At 34.8% G+C, this 22,806-nt stretch overlaps 1 protein-coding gene across 6 annotated transcripts; it reads left to right on the forward strand.

Annotated features, from left to right (window-relative positions):
• The first annotated feature begins 4,041 nt into the window (after positions 1-4,041).
• LOC114418934 (MORC family CW-type zinc finger protein 3-like) lies at positions 4,042-22,174 on the forward strand. Of its 6 annotated transcripts, none has more exons than XM_028384500.1 (16): positions 4,042-4,127; positions 4,376-4,633; positions 4,867-4,943; positions 5,068-5,221; positions 5,850-5,988; positions 6,282-6,516; positions 7,362-7,545; positions 12,976-13,077; positions 13,254-13,580; positions 13,656-13,739; positions 13,843-14,001; positions 14,451-14,534; positions 15,319-15,456; positions 15,801-15,913; positions 16,698-16,861; positions 21,833-22,174. In XM_028384500.1, exons 3-16 carry the CDS (start codon positions 4,867-4,869, stop codon positions 21,934-21,936), a joined length of 2,064 nt encoding a protein of 687 aa, XP_028240301.1. In that variant the 5' UTR covers positions 4,042-4,127; positions 4,376-4,633; the 3' UTR covers positions 21,937-22,174. The 6 variants fall into 6 exon arrangements, with proteins under 6 accessions (XP_028240301.1, XP_028240316.1, XP_028240329.1 ...); XM_028384515.1 differs by having other exon boundaries at positions 6,306-6,516; XM_028384528.1 differs by having other exon boundaries at positions 6,360-6,516.
• The last annotated feature ends 632 nt before the right edge of the window (positions 22,175-22,806 follow it).

Below are 22,806 nucleotides of genomic sequence, written 5' to 3' on the forward strand. Positions count from 1 at the left end.
TCCCCTCATCCTATCTACATACCTTGAGATTAAATTTCCTCGCCAACACTTCGTAGGAATGTAGCTCTCTAGATTGGTAGCTAAATTAAAAAAATAGAAAAAATAAAAGAATATGACTATGGATTGTGTGTCATACGAAATTTATATCTGAAGTAAGTGCAAGTGCAGACTTAGGTTAAGATTTTCATACTTGTAATAAGGGGTTTCATTTTAAAGTTTCTTGCCAATTAAGCATGACATTTGACGTTAACTAAACCAGAGAATGATCCATAGATTGCAAATTATTGAACAATTCAATTCAACAATAAGTGCGATTAAGGTTGGTATAACATTGTGATAGTATTGGGCCTATAAATAGAAAAACCTAAAACTTTCATCACCCTTGCTATTTACACTCCGTATTTACTAAGTAACCCCTCTCATCTTTTTTTCTATTACCAATTATATCCTTTTAAATGTGTTTGGATATGCGTTTGTAAAATTGATTTTAAATCAATGTGATTGTACATAATTGTAAAATTGATTTTAAGTAACCTAAAATTGATTTTGTCTCACAGAATCATTTAGAAACTTGCATTCAAAATTCCTTTTAGGTGTATAGTCATCAGAATGGATTTGAATATCTATAATCATGCTACATATGACTTTTATCACTATCTCAATATCAAGGGTATACTTGAAACAAATTTTGTGACTCAAGTTCAAGTTGATACAGAAGTTACTTTCAATTGCTTTAATGGGACTTGAGTTCAAAATTCAAAATCATGTTTTCAACACTCATCCAAATATCCTAGTCAACAAAAACATCATAAACATCATGTTTGATCGTCATCAAATATTAAGTTTGAAGCTCCAAATGCACATAATAAGACCCATCGAAACCAAAAGTTACATGGCTCACATGGTTTTTTTCCTTTTAATTTTTAAGTTTAATTCTTTAAGAATTTACACTCAAGGATAAAATAAGTAAATATAAGCAAATGCATGTCAATGACTATTTTTTTCATATTTTTATTTTTAATGTGAACAAAATTGGCTGCTGAGTGCTGACACCCGTGTTTAAAACAAAACTTTTGTCGAATATATACATGAATAACATTTTGTTTTTCAGTAAAAAACAACTTTTTTTTAAAGATTTTTTTTAAAACATGAATAAAAACTTTTTCTTTTGGTAAAGACATGAATAACAACTTTAATATTTGAGTTTAATGACATGCATGTCAGTATTAAAAAATTATATTGTAAATTTTTACGTTAATTACTGTGAAAGTTAATAAAATTATTACGGTTTGTTTTTTATCTATTCACTTTAAAACATTACATATAAATTAACAAAAATAATGAATTATACTATTTTTTTCTAAAATAATAATAATTTTAGAAATGTTGGGGCTGTATTACCACCCGAGTTTTTCTTTTTTTGGTAAATGTCATTCACCTATATTTGATTAAAAAAATATATAAAACGGTAACTTGGCTCTAATTGGTAATTGGTTGGCTCGACACAATTAGAGATGCGATTATATATAGAGTACTTTTATAGTATTAAGTGAGAGGATGAAAAATAAGATAAAGTAAACTTAGATTATATTTTCTTGTTGAATTTCTTCTTGTGAGCACTTATTGTTTTCTCCTCACTTTGTTGTGCTAGCTTATCAACTTGAATTTCTAGACTTGTAAATGCTTGCTTAGTAGATTTTGTTGTTTCCTTGAATTGCATCAACAAATTATCTAGATTAGAACTTACTTATTCTTCATATTGATTGTAGGGGTGTAACTCTTACTTCCAGCGATAATTTTCCATGAGTAGCTCTTGTGAACCTGAATTTTTTGGTTTTGGATTGAGTTTTGATTAGTTGTAGAGCTAGCATGATATGCCGTGAATTCCGCGAACACACCCTCAAAATTAAGAGTTTTTTCTTCTTCATATTGACTGTAAGGGTGTAACTCATGTTCCCACCAAAAGTTTTTCATGGAGTAGAGATGACACTTGTCATTGCCATGGTCTCCTCCACAAACAATTTACCAATGGTGGATGATTGACTCTTGATCATGTGCTATCAATGTCAAGATACTGAGTCCACCTCTTAAAAAGATATTCCATCTTTAAAATGTCTCACATGGATCAAGTTCTTTTGAGGTTCCACCCTGCAAGCATAGACTCACAAGAAAAAAAATATTTTATTTGAAAAAAAATAAAATAAAAAGTGAAAAGATGAAAATTGATTGCTTTAAAATTGGAATATGCAAGAATCAAGTACGAAGAACAAAGTCCCCACTCCCCAGCAACGATGCCAAAAATTTGTTAACTCGTTGCCAAGTGTACCAAATTTGTAGCAAGTAGTAAATTATTCGGAAGTCCAAGTGCCAATTTCCACAGGGACTTTGTTTGTATTTAGATTGATGCAAATTAAAAGAAAAGATAAAAGATTTAAAGATAAAAATAAAAGATAGAAAAGATAAAAGATTTAAATTAAAAGACGATAAAGATAAAAAAATAGGAGATAAAAAAGATAAGATAAGAAAAATAAAAGATTAAGATGAAGATAAAGAAAGATAGATTTAGAATGTGATAATGTTGGGACCTAGCCTAACTTATTTGTCTAAGATGTATTATTTTAGATTTTTCTCTGGTAAATTTTTTCCTACATACGTCACTTAAATACTTGCCCATAATATTTTTTTTCCTAGCTGCGTCTGTTAAATACTTGCTCATAATGTCTCACAATGACAAACCTATCTTACCTATTTATGTCATGAAGTTTTAATTCTAATTCTAAATATTTTTGCTTTGATGCATGGGCATAATGCAATCACTCAATGTCTAACAATGATTTTAGTGCCCCTTCCTTTTAGTTCTATTAGAAATTATCTTTGTCGAGCGACTAATTCCTAAAACTGATGCATGACCTTCCTTGTATTTCTATTAAGAATTATCTCATAACTATAAGTGACCTTAGAAACCGATGGAAGAGAAGAGATGAAAAAAGAACACAAAAAGAAAGATTTTCCTATTAACTCAGGCTTAAGAAGTATTCGTTAGAGAATTCTCTGAGTCTCTAGGTAGTGTCTTTTCTCCTTGGGTTCACTCTCTGTTTATAGTTAATGGAATGAATTTGGGTTTGACTTTCTTTTTATAATTGCTTGAGTCAAGTTAGGCCTCATGTCAAAAAAATCTTTCTTATTTATATTTTTTATATTTTCTAGATTCTTTTTGCTTTTAATCCCTCCTTTTCATATTTGTAAGTCATAAATAAGAAAAATATCAATTCTTAATATTTAAGCAAAAAATAACTGCTAACTAAATATTTTTAAAGATATGTTTAATACATTTTTATTATAAAAAATAACTCATATTTAAACGTTACCACACAAGTTTTTCTTTTTTTGATAAATACCATTCACCTATATTTGATTAAAAAATACATAAAAAGATAACTTGACTCTAATTGGTTGGCTGGACACAATTAGAGATACAATTATATATCATCTATATAGAGTACTTTTATAGTATTAAGTGAGAGGATAAAAAATAAGATAAAGTAAACTTGGATTATATAATTCAAATAAATAAGTGTAATCAAAATTAATCAAAATAATCTTAAAATATATCATATTCATAAAAATCATTAAAAGAATCTTGGTTCAAATAATATTCGAATTCAATTTTTCACAAAAATAATTTTTAATCAGATAAATAAAATTTGTTTATCTTCTAATTAAATTTAGAATTACTAAGAATCTCTCTTGTCCTCTAAATCGAATCAATCGGATAATTAAGAAAAAAATTCTTAAAATATAAATAAGAATCTCTCTTGTCCTCAAAATCGAATCAATCGGATAATTAAGAAAAAAATTCTTAAAATATAAAATTAACTCTTAAGAAATGTCCTATGCACGGACGATTGAATAAACTATACGATTTATATATACTCAGAAATATAATCATTGATGGTTACTTCTGCAATAAGTTTTTTTATATTTTAATTAAGGCGTGCGGATTCACGGGCTCCACTCACTGTTACTCACGCAGGACAATCGCGTCCTTTCCTCTTCGGTCTTTTTTATTCCAATCTTTCTTTACTTACTTAGTACGTGATTTTTACCCTCTTAACGTTGCAGTCGGTGTATGTATTTTGAGCTTTCTATTCCTTGATTTCAAGTCTTGTTAGTTGCATATTCACGTTTAAGATAATCGCGTCATTATGTGCTATTTTTTTTAAAAAGTTTTTTAATCGGTGTATTTTGAGCTTTTCTATTCCTTGATTTCAAGTTTTTTAGCAAGTGTTACTTGTTGCATATTAGCGGTTAAGACAATCACGTCTAATGTGGTTATTTTCTTTGCTCACTGTTTATGAACTTGTTCCCTTTTCAGTTTTGGTTTTGCGTCGTGGTGCATTTGTATTTCGGAAGTTGAACGGTTTGCATGTGAGTAAATGGGCTTATGCGTTTGACGACCTAATCAGTTTATACTTGTCTAGAAAGCAGAGTGCTGCAGCTGTCCCCTCAGAGTTCTTCTTCCTTCCGCCACCGCCACCGCCACCGCCATCACCCCCTTCATCTTCCTTCCGCGACTCCTCCTCCCCCTCCCCTTTCTTCCTCCCTCCCCCGCCACGCCCAACGTCCACTCAAGGTATGCTTTTTTTTTTCGTTCTTCCTCTTCTGTTACTCGAACGTAGTACTCCTAAAGATCTGAAAAGGGTACAAGATCTGGCACTAAAGATGCTGTTAGTGCTTTGGATGGAAAAGGACCGCGTTTACAAACCTAGCTTTTTTAAATTTTGAGTTTTTAAATATTCTCATCGTGTAGTGTGGCTTATTTATTGTTACTATTCTTTAACTTTCATTTTATTTACATTTATACAGATGGTCATGCCCATTATTCTTCAGAAAGATAGGAAAATTATAAGCGCCGTGAAGTGCTTAGACCCGCCTTTTGAATTGTATGGATTTTGTTCTTTCTTAAATCATATTTTATTTATTTATTTTCAAAAAAACTTTGGAAACTGTTTTTTATAATGTAAATGGAATTTATGGTGTGATATGTTGACGTCAAACTATTTGCAGGCCACAAGAGTTGAACATAACTTCTCTAGTTTCAACAAAAAAGATATCTAACCTTTCAAAATTTCCCCAATTTTCACTAAATCCGGCTCCAGATACTTCACGTGACCTAAAAGAGTGGGGAATCTTTTTGAATTTTCTACACAAATATGACAAGGTATAATGCAGTACTTTTCCTGTCCTAAATTCTTTTGTTTGTTCTGCGCTTGTTTTTATTTCTGCTCTCACAGATATATGGTTGTGATGAGATACCATGTAAAATTTAGAGAATTTAGAGAGATAAGAGAGTAATCCGAACTGTATCATCATCATTTGATTTTATTATAGAGAAGGTGTTTATAGAATACACTTAGTGGAATAGCTGAGCATGTTGCAAGTTGCAACTAACTCAACAACTGTCCAATTGGATTGTGAGCCCGAACAGTATTTTTTTTCAAAAATACTTAGGGATATCTGCTTGGAGAGGCAAGTGAAATACTATGTGTTGAGTCTGAAGAAGCTTGTTCAAGAATACTTGCAACTTTGTGTACCAAACCGTGACCCTCCCTTCAATACTTAGTGGAATACTTGTTCATTCATTCACTTTTCATATTTCACAAAAAATCCGGTCAAGTCAGAAGTAGCACCAAGCTACTTGCAGGTCTATATTACTTACAGTATAACCTAAATTTTTTTATGTATCTTTGATCAATAAATTGAGTAAAACTTTAGCTTTGTTCTTTTGAACAGTTAAATGAAAATAAAAATAAAAAATGAAAATCAACAACACTTTGTTCTTTTTGCAGGTTGCTATTATAAACTTTCAGAAGTACAAGTTTTTCATTCTACCCCCTTCTATAGCTTCAGAATCTAGCCCGGTCAATGTTGCATATGAGATAGATAATACATGTTCAGTAGATACTCATCCAAGGGATTATGAATCAGGTGTGCCTTCTACGGTTGACTCCTTCTGTTTTTTGTTCTCAGTAGTCAATGCCTAATTGTACCAAAGCATTGCATACAAAATGTTGTGCAATGTGCATACACAAGATAACACCAATGGATTGAAGTAATTGATGCATAATTTTTATTTATGGTTGGCGCATTAAGAGGTCTTCTATATTTTGCTTTAGAAGCGGAGAATCTTACGTTTAGCTGAGTTATCTAGCTTAGAAATTCGAATTTCTTTAATTTTGGTTCCTGCCTCTTATTTTCATGACTCTGGTTCTCTCACTTAGTGGAATGTGGTGGACCAAATACAGCTAAAGATCTTAAGTTTCCTCCTCGAGCTGAAGACCATGTCAATCTTTTTACAGCTGAAACTTGCAATGAATTTCAATCTCGACTCCCTGTGAAAAATTTCATACGGGTAGACCCAAGTTACCTGAAAACTCTTGGTCAGGTTCATTCTGGATGGATTTTTGGTGGAATAGCTGAGCTTGTTGATAATTCCAGAGATGCCAAAGCAACTAAGTAGGTTTTATGTATTTTTTTCTTTGCATTGTAATGTCATTTCTGCCTTGTCAGCATACATACTATCTAAGATGTTTGATTTACTCTGTTTTCCCTAATTATTTTTTCTTCTTCTTGGAATAGCTATAATGGCATAGGCAATAGGAATTGAACATTCCATTGCTACTTTTGGATTGATGTGTAAAATGTTAGGAAAGATAATTGATTTTATCAATCTTCAAGACTTCAACGGCTTTTAGTTAGGGAAAGGGAAAATTATGATATCTAGGTTATTTGCTGTTTGGACTGGGATTTGTCTTTTATTTCTTTATTTCTGTATTCTTAATTAGTAGAAGTTATTATATGTGAATGGCTGTTTTTATAAGAAAAAAGTGTGAATGCCAGTATATCAAGGCCTAAGATTTTTTAAGGGTCGAGGGTAATTTAATTATAAATATCAATGGTTCTGCATCTCTTTATTTCTGATTAATTTGATTATAAATACCAATGGTTCTTGATTTATAAAAAATTAATAGTGGAAGAAATTGAGGCAATGTTTATGCATTTCTTTATTGCTCACCCTTGTAGTTGTAGATAAGATGTCGAGTGCCTGCTTGAAATGTCTTGATAAATGTATGAATGCCATTATAGAATTACTTATGCTTATATATGCATCTGAACTTTCTATTGAAAGTAAAAAGGGGTAGACAACAGCTTACCCTTTTTTCATGTTTTTACTTGGACTCATTTGGAAGGGAGGATTAGGGAGGTGAATAAGTTGATGACTAAGACACTAAAAAAATTCATATGAACTTTGTCCTCCTCAAATTGTATTTATTATTATTGTTTTGACTTTGATGCAACAGGATGGACATTTTTGTAGATCTGATCAACTTAAAGAAATCTGGGAAGGATGTCCCTATGCTGTCAGTTATTGATGATGGTAATGGGATGAACCATGCGGAGGTTATGAAAATGGTATCTTTTGGGCACAAACAATCTGATAAAGATGACAAGGATCACATTGGCAAGTTTGGTGTTGGATTCAAAGTATGTTTGTTGAACTCTGCAGCCTAATTATGGTCTTTTGTGACATGGGATTGTTTATATGGCTTCTATCTTCTTTGTGGTGTTTAACTAGGTTGATTTCTGGGGTTTGCCTTTGATGTGTATTAGAATATTAGAGCATGTGTTGTATAATTGTATAAACAGGTTTGTAATTGTGTGTACTTTTAAGAGCATGTGATTCACGTCCTTCTCCAATCAATCAACCCGTCCCATGTTCCTGAATAACAAAAGATTTAACAGTAAAGGTTACTGAGCAATTTAATGAGCAAGTCAACTGACTTTATGAGATTAGATTATATGGACACTGAGAAACAAATAAAACAGAATTCAATTTCAATGAGGGAGATAATGAAACTTGACCACTTTCTTGAGACGCAACTTTGGAGCCATTAGCTACAGTAACAAGGTCAAGAATTTTTGGAAAAGAAATGGATGAAAAGGAAGACTTATTACTAGAGATATGATCAGAGGCACCTGAGTCAAGTATCCAAGGACTAGGACTTTCAATGGATTGAGAAATATATGCTGTTGAAAAACCTGGTACAGATGAAGATTGTGCTTGGTTGCTGGACTTCTTGGATTTGAGCTTCAAATACTCTTGATACTCTTTATCAAAGAACCTAGACTCCGATTTCTCTGACTTAGACACCTGTACTACTTTGTCAGGAAAGCCATGCAATGAATAACAGTTTTCTTGAGTGTGACCCATCCTCTTACAATAGGTGCAATGAGGACGTCTATTCCTTCCACTGCGGCCTCCTTTGTTGTTGCGGCCTCCTCCTCTCCCACGAGGTGCAACCATGGCTAAAGTTTCCACAACATTAGTAAGAGTTTCATCCTTCAACACATGAGGCACGCGAAGAAGTCTAGTGATGAGGGAATCCATTGATGGGACTTGGTCTCCAGCAAGAACTTGATCACGCACATGATCAAAGTCTGAGTGTAGGCTCCTCAAGATGAGAACCATATAAAACTTGTCCAGTTTCCTATTCACCTCTTCCAATGAATTACCCATAAGGAACCTTTTCAACTCTTCCACTGCAGCCCAAACCTTACTTACATGTGCAATCATGTCATGGCTGGTTTGTTTAAGGGCTGTAACCTTCATGGTTGCATCAAACAAGCTTTGAATATCATTGACAAAGATCTCTTGGGCCTTCTTCCAAAAGGAGCGACACGTTTTGAATGATCTGAGGATCTCCAAAATATCTGGCTCAACTGATTGCCATAACACAACACACAGTTGATAGTCAAGCTTTTCCTATTCAAGTCTTTTATCATTTGGGACAACATCAACACCTTTCTCCAAGTGGTCATGGTACCCTTGGCCTAGAAACCCAAGCTCCACTGAAGCAGACCAAGATAAATAATTCTTTCAGTTGAGCTTTGCAGTTGTGATGGTTGGGGTTCCAGAGAAAGAGAGAAAACAGGTCCAGAGGAGGCCATTTCTGATCAAAAAACGGAAACCCTAATGAAAAAGAAGAGGAAAACACAAGGGCTGACACAAGGACTCGCCAAAAACGAAAGACAAGGCCTGAAACTTGCTCAGGAGAGGATGGCGAGGCTGCCAGGACAAGTTCGGTAAGCTCCCGGCGACTGGACGACGGCGTGTGAACTTCACGCGTCAGAATTAGCGTGAGACGGTGGCGACGTGACTTCCAGGAGTAAGTCGTGCTCTTCAAGGTGCACCCAACCCTGGGTTCACCGGAAGAAACAGTGGCCGGAGCCGGCGGCCGGCGACGGAGGCAGCGAACGATGGCGGCGGCGAACGATGGCGGAGAACTCAGCTCTGATGCCAAGTTGAAGATTTCAATAAGTGAGGAAATTTTCTCTCACTCTCTCTCATCATATTAATTGCTTTTGAATGGCATATATATAGGGTACAAAGAGAAGAGAGAGACAGCTTACACGTATTGACCTAACCTTGCTGTCTCCTCTGAAAAGTAAGCTAGCTAAGTAACCATACATAGAATAAAACAAATATTCAATAGATACTTCCCATCAAATCTAAGGGTGAAACTCTCTGTTTTTAAGCTTTTAAGTCAATGGTTGAACTACAACTTAATACTAAAATCAATAGTGTTCAATCTAATTGGGGTGGTAAATATAGACCTTTTATTGCTCTTCTAAATTCTTATGGCATCTCTCATAGACTTATTTGTTCTCACACTCATCATTAAAATGGTTTGGTTGAACGGAGACATAGGCACATAGTTGATTTGGGCTTTACATTGTTACATCATGCATCATTACCCCTGCAGTTTTGGGATTATGCTTTTACCATTGATGTCTATCTAATCAATAGACTTCCTACTGCTTTCCTAAATTTTGCCATACCCTTTGTCACTCTCTTTAACAAGGATCCTGATTTTCAATTCCTTAAAACATTTGGTTGTGCTTGTTTTTCCTTGTTAAGACCTTATCATGCACATAAACTTGATTTTAGATCTCAAGAATGTTTATTTTTAGGGTATTCTTCATCTCATAAAGGTTACAAATGCTTGTCTCCTTTTGGAAGAATATACATCTTTAAAGATGTGTTGTTTAATGAATTGAGATTCCCTTATTTTGATCTTTTCCCCTCTTTTTCTAACTTAGTAAAAAATCTTGACTCTTATTTCACCCTTAATCCTAATCTATTTCCACCTTCAGTAGTCACTACACCTCAATTGTGTCTACCATCTCCCTGTCATTCTACTTCTCCACCTCTTCCTGAATCTCATTCACTCACCCCCTCTGAATGCACATATGTTCATCCTCAAACTTTAGAGTCCACAACCATTAATACATCCTCCTCTAAGTCTCCTTCAGCACCAAGCTCTATACCCGCTAACACACATCCCATGCAAACAAGATCCAAATCTGGAATTCACAATCCTAGACTACATCCTTTGTTATTTCTTACTCATTTTGAACCTAAAACTGTGATGCTGGCCCTGGAAAATGTAGATTGACGTGCTGCCATGCAACAAGAATATGATGGTTTGTTGAAAAATAAAACTTGGGATTTGGTTTCTTTACCTTCCAATAGATAGGCTATTGGGTGCAAGTGGGTTTTCAGAGTAAAGGAAAATGCTGATGGTTCCATCAACAAGTTTAAAGCAAGACTGGTAGCAAAGGGGTTTCATCAAGTTCATGGCTTTGACTTTCATGAGACATTTTCTCCTGTAATCAAACCTGTCACTATTCGTATTGTTCTTACCCTTGCTCTGTCACATGGGTGGGAGCTATTTCAGCTTGATGTAAATGGTGTTTGGAGAATCTGTATTTATGACATAGCCTCCAGGTTTTGAAGTTGCAGATAGATCCCTTGTTTGCAAGCTAAATAAAGCTCTTTATGGCTTGAAACAAGTTCCAAGACAGTGGTTTGATAGGCTGAAATCTACTCTACTTCAGTTTGGATTTGAAGGGAGCGAATGCGACACTTCTCTTTTCATCTACAAACAGCAGGTTCATACTGTTTATGTTTTGGTCTATGTGGATGATATAATCATCATAGGTAGTTTTACCTCTCTAATTCAGCAGCTCACAACCAAACTTCACAATGCATTCTTTCTCAAACAACTTGGTCATTTGGATTATTTCTTGAGTCTAGAGATCAAATATCTCCCTAATAATTCTATATTGATGACTCAGAGTAAATACATTTGAGACTTACTTCACAAAACACACATGGCTGAAGCCCATTCTATTTCTTCTCTAATGGCATCTAATTGCAAACTATCTCGACATGGTGCTTTTATTTTTCATGACCCAACTTTATATAGATCAGTGGTTGGTGCCTTACAATATGCTACTCTCACTAGGCCCAAAATCAGCTTTGTTGTCAATAAGGTTTGTCAATTTATGGCTGCTCCTCTAGACTCTCATTGGGCAGTAGTGAAAAGAATACTAAGGTATCTCAAGGGCACTTTATCTCATGGATTATTTCTTCAGCCTGCTCTTCCTACAAGGCCTTTGGTTATCCGTGCATTCTGCGTCAGATGTAGATGACAGGTGTTCCAGCTTAGGGCTGCAATATTTCTTGGTCCAAACCTAATATCTTGGGGGTCCTGCAAACAAAAAGTCACAGTCAGATCCAGCACTGAAGCTGAATATCACAGTCATAGCAGAATTACAAGTACTATTCACTACTCCTGTCCTTTTCTGTGACAACCAAAGTGCTGTGTCCATTGCTCACAACCCTGTGTTCCAGAATCGGACAAAGCACATGGAAGTCTTCTTCGTTAGAGAAAAAGTTCTGGCCAAACAACTTTCAATTGTACATATTCCAGCTTTAGATCAGTAAGCTGATGCACTGACCAAGCCTCTTTCTTCTGCAAGATTTGAGATACTCAGAGACAAACTCAATATTTCTTCTGAAAACTCTTCCCCTTGAGTTTGAGGGGGGATATTAGAATATTAGAGCATGTGTTGTATAACTGTATAAACAGTTTTGTAATTGTGTGTACTTGTAAGGGTTGTTAGCCTTTGCTAACTGCACTTCTCTAGCACTAGATATCTGATAACGGAATTAGTTAGTTCAGTTAGTCTGTTAGTTAGTACAGTTAGTTTGTTAGTTAATTTGGTTAGTGCAGTTAGTTTGTTAGTTAATTTGGTTAGTCTGTTAGTTAATTCAGTTAGCCTTTACTGTTAGTTTGTTAGATTCTGTTACTGCTAGTGTAAAGGTTCAGAAGTCTATATATACCTCTAACCGTAACCAACTCAGATTAACTTTTCAGTCTAGTAATAATATCAGTCTTTTCTCTCAATTTTCTCCCTTCTCAAACACTTTAGCACTCAGTTTTATCCAATAATGTGTATTCAAAGAGTTGGAGGGTGGTGTTATTTGCTTTGTACTATTGATTTATATATTTTTCCTGTTGTCACTTCCCATTTTTTTTAACTGGATTTAGAGGCCGTTTCATTTTCTTGTATACTTTTGTTTGTGGATTGATTTTCTTTTACTAAAAGAAAAATTGTTTGGTCAAGTTGTTTTTTTCCTTTTTAAATTAGTTGTTAAAATAAGAGCTACTCAGTTTTTCATAATTGTAGTTATTGATGATAGAAGTATTAATTAATGTTAGACAGCCTTTTTCCTTCCAAATCCTTTTTTTATATCTAGTTTCAAAATGACATGTAAGAGTGTTGATACAGAAAGAGACGTCACAAGAACATCTGAGAGAATCCACACACCGGTAGTCTGTAGATGTTATTTATAGAGTCATGATTACGAGGATTTACAAAATATCTCTAATTATAGTAATTTCATAATGGCAATCCCTTTTACATGAATTCTAACATAGAGAAACTTTAATTCTTGACTTGGTTCTCTTCATGTTAAATTGAAAGAAAATATAAATTATATTATCCTTTTCTCACCTGTGTTCACAGTGAATTCTGAAGTGTTCTTTTTCTATTTTTTTTTCGTAGACTGGAGCAATGAGGCTTGGGAGGGATGTCCTGGTTCTAACACAGACAACTAATTCCAGATCACTAGCTTTTCTTTCACAATCATTGAATGAAGGCAAAGATGTAAGTTATACACCATACTATGGGTTTTCTTTTCATTTGACTTGATGGTGGTGGACATGAAAAATGATGAGCCTGTAATTAGACCCTATGTTGATTGGGGTTATTTTACTACTCCAAAAGTTGATTCCATTCTTTTTAAATTTTATTGTTTGTTTAATTATCTTTTTTGCTTGCAGAATATTGAAATTCCCATAGTTAGTTATTGTCGACATGGACAACGTATGGAAGTTGACTTAAGTATGCAGTCTGAAGCTTTGGCTAAATACAATTTGAAAGCTATTAAGGAATTTTCACCCTTTAATAAGTATCTTATTGGTGAAAAGGCAGCCTTGTTTGGCGGCGGTACAGGAACACAGATATACATATGGAACTTGGATGAATGGGGATCAAAGTATTGTTTAGAATGGCATGATGGATTGAAAGGTGGGAGTTCTTTTCACCAAGGTGACATTTTAATCAGCAGCAAAAGGATTCGTTCTCGTCCAGGCCAGATTAGTCAAAAGGTTTGGCATCTCTTTTACTAATGAGATTGTTAGTTGAAACTTTGCTGCTTTTTCCATGTTTTCTGTGGTCTGCAGGTTCCATTGGATTACTCATTACGAGCTTATTTAGAAGTTATTTTCTTAGTTCCTCGAATGAAGATAAGTGTACAAGGGACACTGGTAATTGCATTCTTGTATTTGAAGTTGTTTTGTAGGGATGGGGGGAGATTGTTTTTCCGTCTTCCAAGTTTATAATCTAATTAATTCATTTGTGTCTGCTTAGGTAAAAAGTCGACCACTAGGGAATTTCCTGACTCAAATTGTTATAGAAACTGATAACATCTTGGGAAGGCCTGTTGAATTAATTCTCGGATTTAGTCAATTAGAGTGGGAGCAAGCAAACTGTGGAATGTTTTTGTATTGGCATGGCCGCTTAATTGAGGTAAGGAGTTTCCTTGTTTGCTATCCGCTATATGATATAGCAGATTATTGGCTTTCCGCCATTTTCTGTGATTTGCAATTGATAACATTCATAGGGAACCAAATCATTGTATTAATTGTTTATTTCTGGATAATTATGTGTGTATTATAAATCGCTCTCCCTGTGTAGACATGTAAGTACATACATGCAATGTTATGTGGGTTTGCTTGTCCTTTGGACTAAGTACATAAACTTCATTCTGCAAAAGTTTTAGTCAGTACATTTGCCTGTGCTTCGAGCTTGAAAAATCGTTTTTAGAGCTTTGTTGTGCAATTAACTTGTAGAGGCTGCTTTGTGGTTTAAACATGGGATTTTTGTAAGAGATTCCTTGCTTCATGGAGTTAGCTGGGTATGCTTAACTTGAAGAGTCTGCATAAGAATGTAAGCCTAATTTTGTCTTCTTTTCATAGGCTTACAAGAGAGTTGGTGGCATGATTCATAATGCAGATGTTGGCCGTGGTGTAATTGGTGTTGTAAATGTGACCAATTTAATGGTATGCATTTTCCAATTTAATTTTGTTAAATACTTAACATAATATCTTATTTCTTTGCATTAGTTTATCTGTACCCTACCGATTGAAACCTTTGATGGATTAATAGGTACAGATAAACTAATGCAAAGAAATGGTTGGATAGTTTCATTCATTTGAGAAATGCTAGTAGCTGGCAGCATAATCTTTCAAGTATTATTGGGTGGAATTCATGTGAGACCCACTAAGTAAGGAGAATGAGAACCACATCATTTGGTCAGTTTTACATGAATTTCACTCAATAAAGTGTGCTGGAAAGTGGTGTTGAAGCATGTTTTGTTACACTATTTGGTTGCATATTTTGCAAATGTACTTGTGTGCTTGTGTACTATCTACCAGAATGATATGAATGCTGAGCCTGAGTTATACTGATGTGTATGAGTTAAAGCTTGATGAAAAGGACCATAAACATGATGATATGAGTTACAATTCACGATGATAGAGTTGGTGACTTCAATTGCCAGCCCAATCCGAAAAGTTTGTGGTGTGACCAATTTGATGAGGAAATGTTTTGGAGAATGTCATGCTTTTGGGCTAGTGTTTTATATGCACAATATAATAGTGTTACAATCACTCTATATGTATCTCTCTTGTACCAATTTTCGATATGGTGAATTGCTTCATCTGTCTTCTACCATGTTAAATCTGTAGGTTCATTCTTCTAATCTACTCACTAATTTGATGTTTTCATTATTTATTTTTCTCTTTACATCTAAACTCCTGTACTTTTTTCTTTCTTTTGGCATAGGATGAGCAGGATGGAAGGGTGTGGGTACATAATAACAAGCAGGGATTCCAAGACTCTCAACCATATGCATGTCTTGAGCAGTGGCTGGGTAGAAAAGCAGATAAATACTGGGACGATAATTTTGATTCTCTTACGTTGGTAAAGCTCTTCTGTAAATTCTATCAAAATTACAGATCATTTTGAAATTCTTGTTATTCTATCAAAATCAGCCATAATCAGAGGTTGTTTTAGTTAATTAAAATTGGTACAAGTAATTCAATTTAAATTGTGAATAGATGTCCACTTTTCATAAGATGTATTGTGAGGATGACATTAACTTTGGTTTCTCTGTGTAAGACATGGATTTCAATATATGTACGTCTGATTAAATAGGATATTAGATGGGAAGTAGAAGTTTTTGCATGAGAAATATCAGAACTTGCACATGTATATCTTCCTTCCCTTGGGTTGTATACTAAGTTTTGCTTTTATTACTTCCCCAGGACAAACAAAATTGTGTCTTCAAACCTGACCATGAGTGGGTGCAATGTGACAAGTGCAGAAAGTGGAGAATATTACCTTCTGATTTTGATAGCAGAAAATTACCTGTGCAATGGTATGTTAAAAGATATCATTTCTGCTTGAGTTTTACTTGCAACAAAAATAAAAGTCTCATCTCACTGGATAACTTACTATGATTAATCTTTTATTTCTCCTATGTGTTAGTATTGGAATACTGATTAAAGTGATTTTCTTTTTCACTCATCTGTGTAAATATTTTTTGGTACTGTTCAGGGAATCCAAATGTTAGTTATGTGAGAATTCTTTTATTGTTGATCCTGGTTGGTTGAATACTTTTAACTTACATGTTTTGATGAAGAGGATTTTCAATGGAGTTTGTATTCTGCATGCTAAGGGATTGGATTGGCTTCATCAAAACATGTAAAGTTAAAAGAATTCAGAAAGCATTTAGTGGGGAATGATCTCCAATTAACTATTTTACCACACTAAGGGATTGGCTCAAATGCTGTTTTCTTTCTCTTTCTCTGCAATAGTTGTAATAGTGACTAGTTAGTGGGGTATAAGTTTGCAACATTTGATCTAATAATAATTAAGTAGTAAACAACATTTTTTATTCAACTTATTATTCTTAGTGGGGTAAGCTTTGGTGGATGTATTTGGGTGATGGAAGTTCAAACTCTAGTGCCTGTCTTATGCTTATTTAGACACTGCAATAGGCAAAGGTTTTTTGCACCATTAGATGATTGTGTTGTACTTATTAGGAATGAGTGGACAAAGAAATACATAAATAAAAATTTACAAAATTTGTGAGTGCTTTATGATTTGATTGCATATGTTGTGTTTTAATCCCTTTTTGTGAATTATGCTTCCTATATTAGGTTTTGTTATATGGATCCTTTCAAAGGTCAATGTGCAGATGCTGAACAGAAGATGGAACCTGGCATAGTTAATGTTTCCACGAAGCGGTCAGGTTATGATTGCTTGCTGAAGGATTCTGATAATGAAAAGATGGAGGTTGTTACAACCTCTGCTACAGGTTCAGGTTAGACTATCAGCAAAACAAGGAAATCTTTTTTCTTTTTTTAGAGTGGTCCAATTTGGGGTGCAAGCCCAACACCCACTCATCCAAAAAGATAAACAAAAAGCTTACATTGACAAACAACACTTGGTGGGAACATGGACTCCCAGTTATAGGTATGTGCAGGAGAAATGACACATCATCTATGGTGAATGGTTATGTCCCCTAATTGAAAGTGGAAGGAGCTGGTCTGCTTGTGTCACTGCTCAAGAAAAGAAATCCCTCTGGACTCATAAGTAAAAAATTGGTCTTTTTGTTGGATTTAAATATAAGTAAATCTAACTAATTTTGTCATATTTAATGTTATCATTCTTAAAATGTCTTTCATTTAATTTTATTTTTATTTTCAATAATTCTTTTTTACTCATAATAACAAGTTCCAATGGGGTATTTTAGAGATAATGTTATTTTTTACTTGAGTTAAGTAAAACTAAATGATGTTAACTATCTTTCTTAATTAGTATAAAATTAATTATTTTTGCTTATATATGAGTCCAGAGGGAGTACACAAAATAACCTTGCTCTTTGTGCAATAACGTGTGTCTACAAGAGTCTCCAACCCTAAGCTCTCCACGTATTCTCACACCTGCAAAATCGTACTCTCATGATTGACAGGCTTCAGCTCCTCACAGTTCAATCCTTTCCTCAGCTGTGTGGCAATACGGTCTACATAGGATCGCAACACAATGATCTTTAGGACCTTCTAGATAAGGGAGCTTATGAGCCCATGGTTCAATTGTAGGTAGCTGGGGTTTAGGAACAACAATCGGCTATGCTATGTCGCCTTTGTTTGTGAGCTAAACCAGTGATAAAAATAAGTAAAAAGTTTTGATAAATAGTGGATAGTTGGTTAACTTTTACCATAACTACCTTACAAATCATGTCAACAATTATTTTCTATTAGAATGACCGTATAAATTTTTACACAAACAATAGAAGTTAATACTATTAGAATATTGTTAGTACCCAATATTTTTACGTAGATATCCATTAAGATTTTACCATTTTATTGGTTCATTCTATTTATTAATATGATGTGGCATTAAGGTAAACTCAAATATTACATTGATAGTATATATAAATTAAATCAGCTTAAACAACCTTTTTATCCCTATAAGACATGGTATTTTTTATTTTAGCCTCTGATGTCTAGTAACATTGTTAAATGATATGTAACAGTAACATTAGTAGCTCATTAACTTGTCACGCCATTTGAAGTGAGGGATGCGGGAGAGGCCTAAATTAGACGGAGTCAATTTTAATGCTATTAGACAACAACATAACGATTTCTTGGTGGAACCTTTTGATGAACTAGAAGTGAGGGATGACGTATGGGATTGTGGCAGCGAGAAGAGCCCAGGATCGGATGGATTGAATTTCAGGTTCATAAAGGAATTCTGGGATGTTATTAAGTCAGATTTCATGCGATTTCTGGATGAATACAAACCTATTTCACTAATAGGTTGTGTATATAAAATAGTGGCCAAATTGTTATCTAGGCTGAGGAAAGTGCTGCCAGCTATCATAGACGAACGAGCTTTCATAGAAGATAGACACCTACTCCACAGTGTGGTTATTGCCAATGAAGTCATTGATGAAGCAAAAAGGTGCAGTAAAAGCTGCCTTGTATTCAAAGTTGATTACGAAAAGACATATGACTCAGTTTGCTGGAAGTTCCTCCTACATATGATGAGGCGGATGAGTTTCTGTACTAAATGGATTAGCTGGATTGAAGGATATCTGAAATCAATTTCCATTTCTATACTGGTTAATGGGAGCCCAACTGTGGAGTTCATTCCTTAAAGAGATCTCAGGCAAGGAGATCCCCTCGCCCCATTCCTATTCAACATTGTAGTTAAAGGCTGGTTTGATGAGAGAAGCACAACATAAGAACTTGTTTGAAGGATTTAAAGTCTGGAAAAATAATGTGGACATTAACATACTACAGTACGCAGATGACACAGTTTTCTTTGGGACAACAACGTGGGAAAATGTTAGAGCAATCAAGGTGATGTTGAGGAGCTTTGAGCTAGTGTCAGGGCTGAAGACTTTGCCAAAAATAGATTTGGTGCGATCGGGGCAACTGAACAATGGATACTCAATGACGTTACATACTTAAATTGCAAAGTGTTGTCGGTACCCTTCTCTTATTTGGGTGTCCCCATTGGGGCAAACTCACGGCGTAGTGAGACATGAGATCCAGTAGTCAAAAAATGTAAGAGAAAACTATCAACGAGAAAATAAAAATATCTTTCTTTTGGGGGAAGGGTGACTCTTATAAAGTCAGTCCTGAACTTATACCTATCCTTTTTTTCTCCTTTTTCAGGGTGCTGAAGAAAACGATGGACAAGCTGGTGGGGCTATAGAGGCAATTTCTGTGGGGTGGAAACTCAAACGAAAAGAAGATTGTCTGGGAAAATTGGGGTACAATTTGTTTGCCAAAGGAGAAAGGAGGTTTGGGTATTAGGGATTTGGGGAAGTTTAACTTGGCTTTACTTGAGAAATGGTGCTGGAATTTGTTCAATCATCATGGGGAGCTGTGGGCACAAGTTTTGGAATCAAAGTATGGGGGGTGGAGGAATTTGGATGCGACAAGAAGGTCCATCAGAGAATCTCTTTGGTGGCAAGATTTTAGCTATGCTTGTAATTTGTTCGAGGAGGGGAGCTGGCTTAAAAATGGGACAAGATGAAAAGTAGGATGTGGATCAAAGGTTTTGTTCTGGGAAGATGGATGGATGGAGGATGGGGTCTTGCTTAAGGAGAAGTATCCAAGACTGTACAAGATTTCTTAACAACAAAATCAACACATCCTGCAAATGGGGACAATAGTAGATACAAGTTGGGAATGGAAGCTTCAGTAGAGGAGATTCTTCTTGGAGGCCGAAATAGACATGGGGGCTGCAAAATTTATGGAAGATTTACCGCGTCTGACTGTAAATGTATAGCAACAGGACATGTGGAGTTGGGAGGGAGATTCAAGCAATAAGTATACAATGGGAAGTGCTTACAAATTTCTCAATAGGAATTTGCCATTGGAGAGTCAGGATGAAACGTTTAAAGCACTATGGGAAATAAAAGTCCCAATAAAGCAACAATTTTTGCTTGGAGGTTGATCAGGGAAAGACTACCTACAAAGAATAACTTAAGAAGGAGGAATGTGGAAACTAATGATGTCATCTGCCCGTTTTGCAGAAGTCATGATGAGGACGAGGCTCACTTATTCTTCACTTGTGCTAACATCTTGCTGCTATGGTGGGAATTAAATGTAGTGGGTGCTTTTTCGGAAAATCCAAAACAACACTTCCTTCAACACTACTACTACAATATCAGTGGACTTAAGTCTCAGAAGGTGGCAGACCCGGTGGATTGCTTTGACATGATGTATTTGGCAGCATAGGAATAGGATGGTCTTCCAAAATGAACGTTTCAACGGTCATAAAGTGATGGAGGGCGCTCTATTTTATTGCTGGACCTGGCTTAAAAATCTGGAGAAAGGATTTGATATCCTGTTTCAATCATGGTCCAGTAACATTAGGGATAGTTTTTTGTGTTGAGGGGGGATAGTTTATATAATTAAAGTTAGGCTAGTTTTTTGTGTTGAGGGGGGATAGTTTATATAATTAAAGTTAGGCTGGAGGGGCACCTAGCGGTTAGCCCAGTGTTGTTAAATGGCAACCATGACGGAAATGCGTAGTGGTTTTTTGAAAAAATGCCACCGAATAGCGGTGACGTGGCAGGTTGCAGATGGCGGCCGCCATAGCCATGGCGGCGAGACGGAAAATGATGGATTTTTTTTGTTTTTTGTCCGCGGTAGGAGTTGGGCTGACCCGACCCAACCCTACCCGATAATTCATTCAAAAGCTTAGCCCTCCCCAGCACCCAGTGTCCATATCGCGACCCAGCCGCACCCAGTCACGACACCCTCTGCAGTCTGCACGTAGAACGCAGCCAATGTCGACGGAACGGCGACACGAGCATGGGCCAGGAACGACGACTAGCACCCCCACGAAGGCAAACAACATCGCGGGTGAAGTGGTGCCCTTCAGCCTTTGTTTTTTTTATAATTTTGTTTTTGCTATTTGACACCCCTTTTTTTTGCCTGCAGCTTTTTTATTCCTTTTGACACCACAATTTTTTTTTTCTGTTCAGTCCTCTTTTATTTGGTGTTGGTAATTGATTATTGTATGAACTCATGAAACATTTTTAATTTATTTAAATGTAATCCATTGTTTTTTTCAATTTCAATGACTTTATATATATGTATTTTTTTTTTTGTCCGTCATGACATTCGTCATTTTCCGCTACGCCATCCGCCATATATTTATAATGGATTTTTGGCTTTTTGTCATGAACCGTCATCCGCCATTAACAACATTGGGTTAGCCAAATTCTTGGTGTCCTAATTCAAGTTGGTTAGCATGTATTAGGTCACCAGTTCTGTACCTTACAAATGCTAGGACATATATACAACAGTATTATTTGTACTATTTTTAATATTTTATATATATATATATATATATATATATATATATATATATATATATATATATATATACTTTTGCTAATAAAAAAAACTTGTCACGTCATTAAAAAATCTGATTGGACTGTCATTTTTTTTGGATAAAAATGTGTTTTCAATTGGTATATATTTAAAACAGTTGATGATATTAGACTAGTTAATGAGAGATTTAGAAACACTAATAAAAAAATTACACATGATTATATCTTGTCAATGTTTGATCGATGGACTGTTAACATCCTTGTAAGGATATTTATTAGACAATTTATATTATGATGACAAGCTACTTATTTAGTTTTGTACTTTTACAATCTTTGTTTCTGTAATCTTTACGACATGATCTCCTGTCTGACTTCAGAGTGTAACACTGCTTTGTTTCATTTCTAATTCTTGCTATATATACCTTCTACTTGCAGATGAGAAATTACTCAATACCGAGGATGTCAAATTTCCAGCGTTAAAGCGGTTGAAAAGGGGGCTAAAAACGATGATAAGCACACGGCACAATCATTTTTTTTAGGGCCTGGGGTAATTACTGCAAAGTTTTGTTCAGGTTAATCATTTGTATCAATAGATTTGCTTCTAATTTTTTTGCCAGGGTTAAAATTTAGTCAGGTATTGACAGAAGGCCGTACAATATTCTCCATGCTGCCTAAGTTGAATTTCTGCTAAAATGTGTTATGTAAATGACTTTACCAACATGTAAAGGATGCATGTAAATCCTTCCCTCTTATATATAAAAGAAATTTTTTTGCTAACCAGGGTTCTTAATGTATTGGTTAATAAATCAAAAGAAGATATTATTTATTGTGAAGATCACACGAGAGCATGAAAAAAGTCATGGATAATAAAATTTTGGATACCAATATATTTTTTTAGTTTCTTAAACAATGTTCTGAGGACATTAATTAACATTTGTCTAATAAAGTTCACCTCCCTCGACAAATATTTTCTTTAGTTTCCTCAAATGAAATTAAGTTCAGATGATATTTCTTTCGAATTAACCTCTAGTAATTAACTTTAATTAACTTGGTAATTGAATGTAGTAAAAAAAGCTTGCTAAAATAAATAAATAACGTGTATATGTTTTGATTAAGCTTTTTTGGCATTGTAATATATATATATATATATATATATATTACTTGATAGAAAGAAACTCGTCATACTACGCAAATGAAAAACACACGAAAAAACATGGTTAAACACATGGTTGATAGCATAATCTCTTCCTTTCCTTGCTAACTTATGGGTCATAAGATTTGCTTCACATTTGAGTTTGAGAAAAAAGATAGTTTGATTCTACATCTATTGAGTATTACATTGAGAATAGAAGAACCCAGTTTGGGATTTTGAAGTTGGTCCACGATGGACTTTTAGTCGGATTCTGATA

Source organism: Glycine soja, chromosome 1 (genome assembly GCF_004193775.1).
Source record: "Glycine soja cultivar W05 chromosome 1, ASM419377v2, whole genome shotgun sequence".
Classification (NCBI taxonomy): domain Eukaryota; kingdom Viridiplantae; phylum Streptophyta; class Magnoliopsida; order Fabales; family Fabaceae; genus Glycine; species Glycine soja.

Bases quoted from the DNA above. Each gene is read 5' to 3' on its own strand.
- LOC114418934 (XM_028384500.1), top strand. From the start codon at position 4,867: ATGGTCATGCCCATTATTCTTCAGAAAGATAGGAAAATTATAAGCGCC. The intron at 5,989-6,281 runs GTGTGCCTTCTA...TCTCTCACTTAG, and splicing joins TCCAAGGGATTATGAATCAG to TGGAATGTGGTGGACCAAAT. The intron at 14,535-15,318 runs GTATGCATTTTC...CTTTTGGCATAG, and splicing joins TAAATGTGACCAATTTAATG to GATGAGCAGGATGGAAGGGT.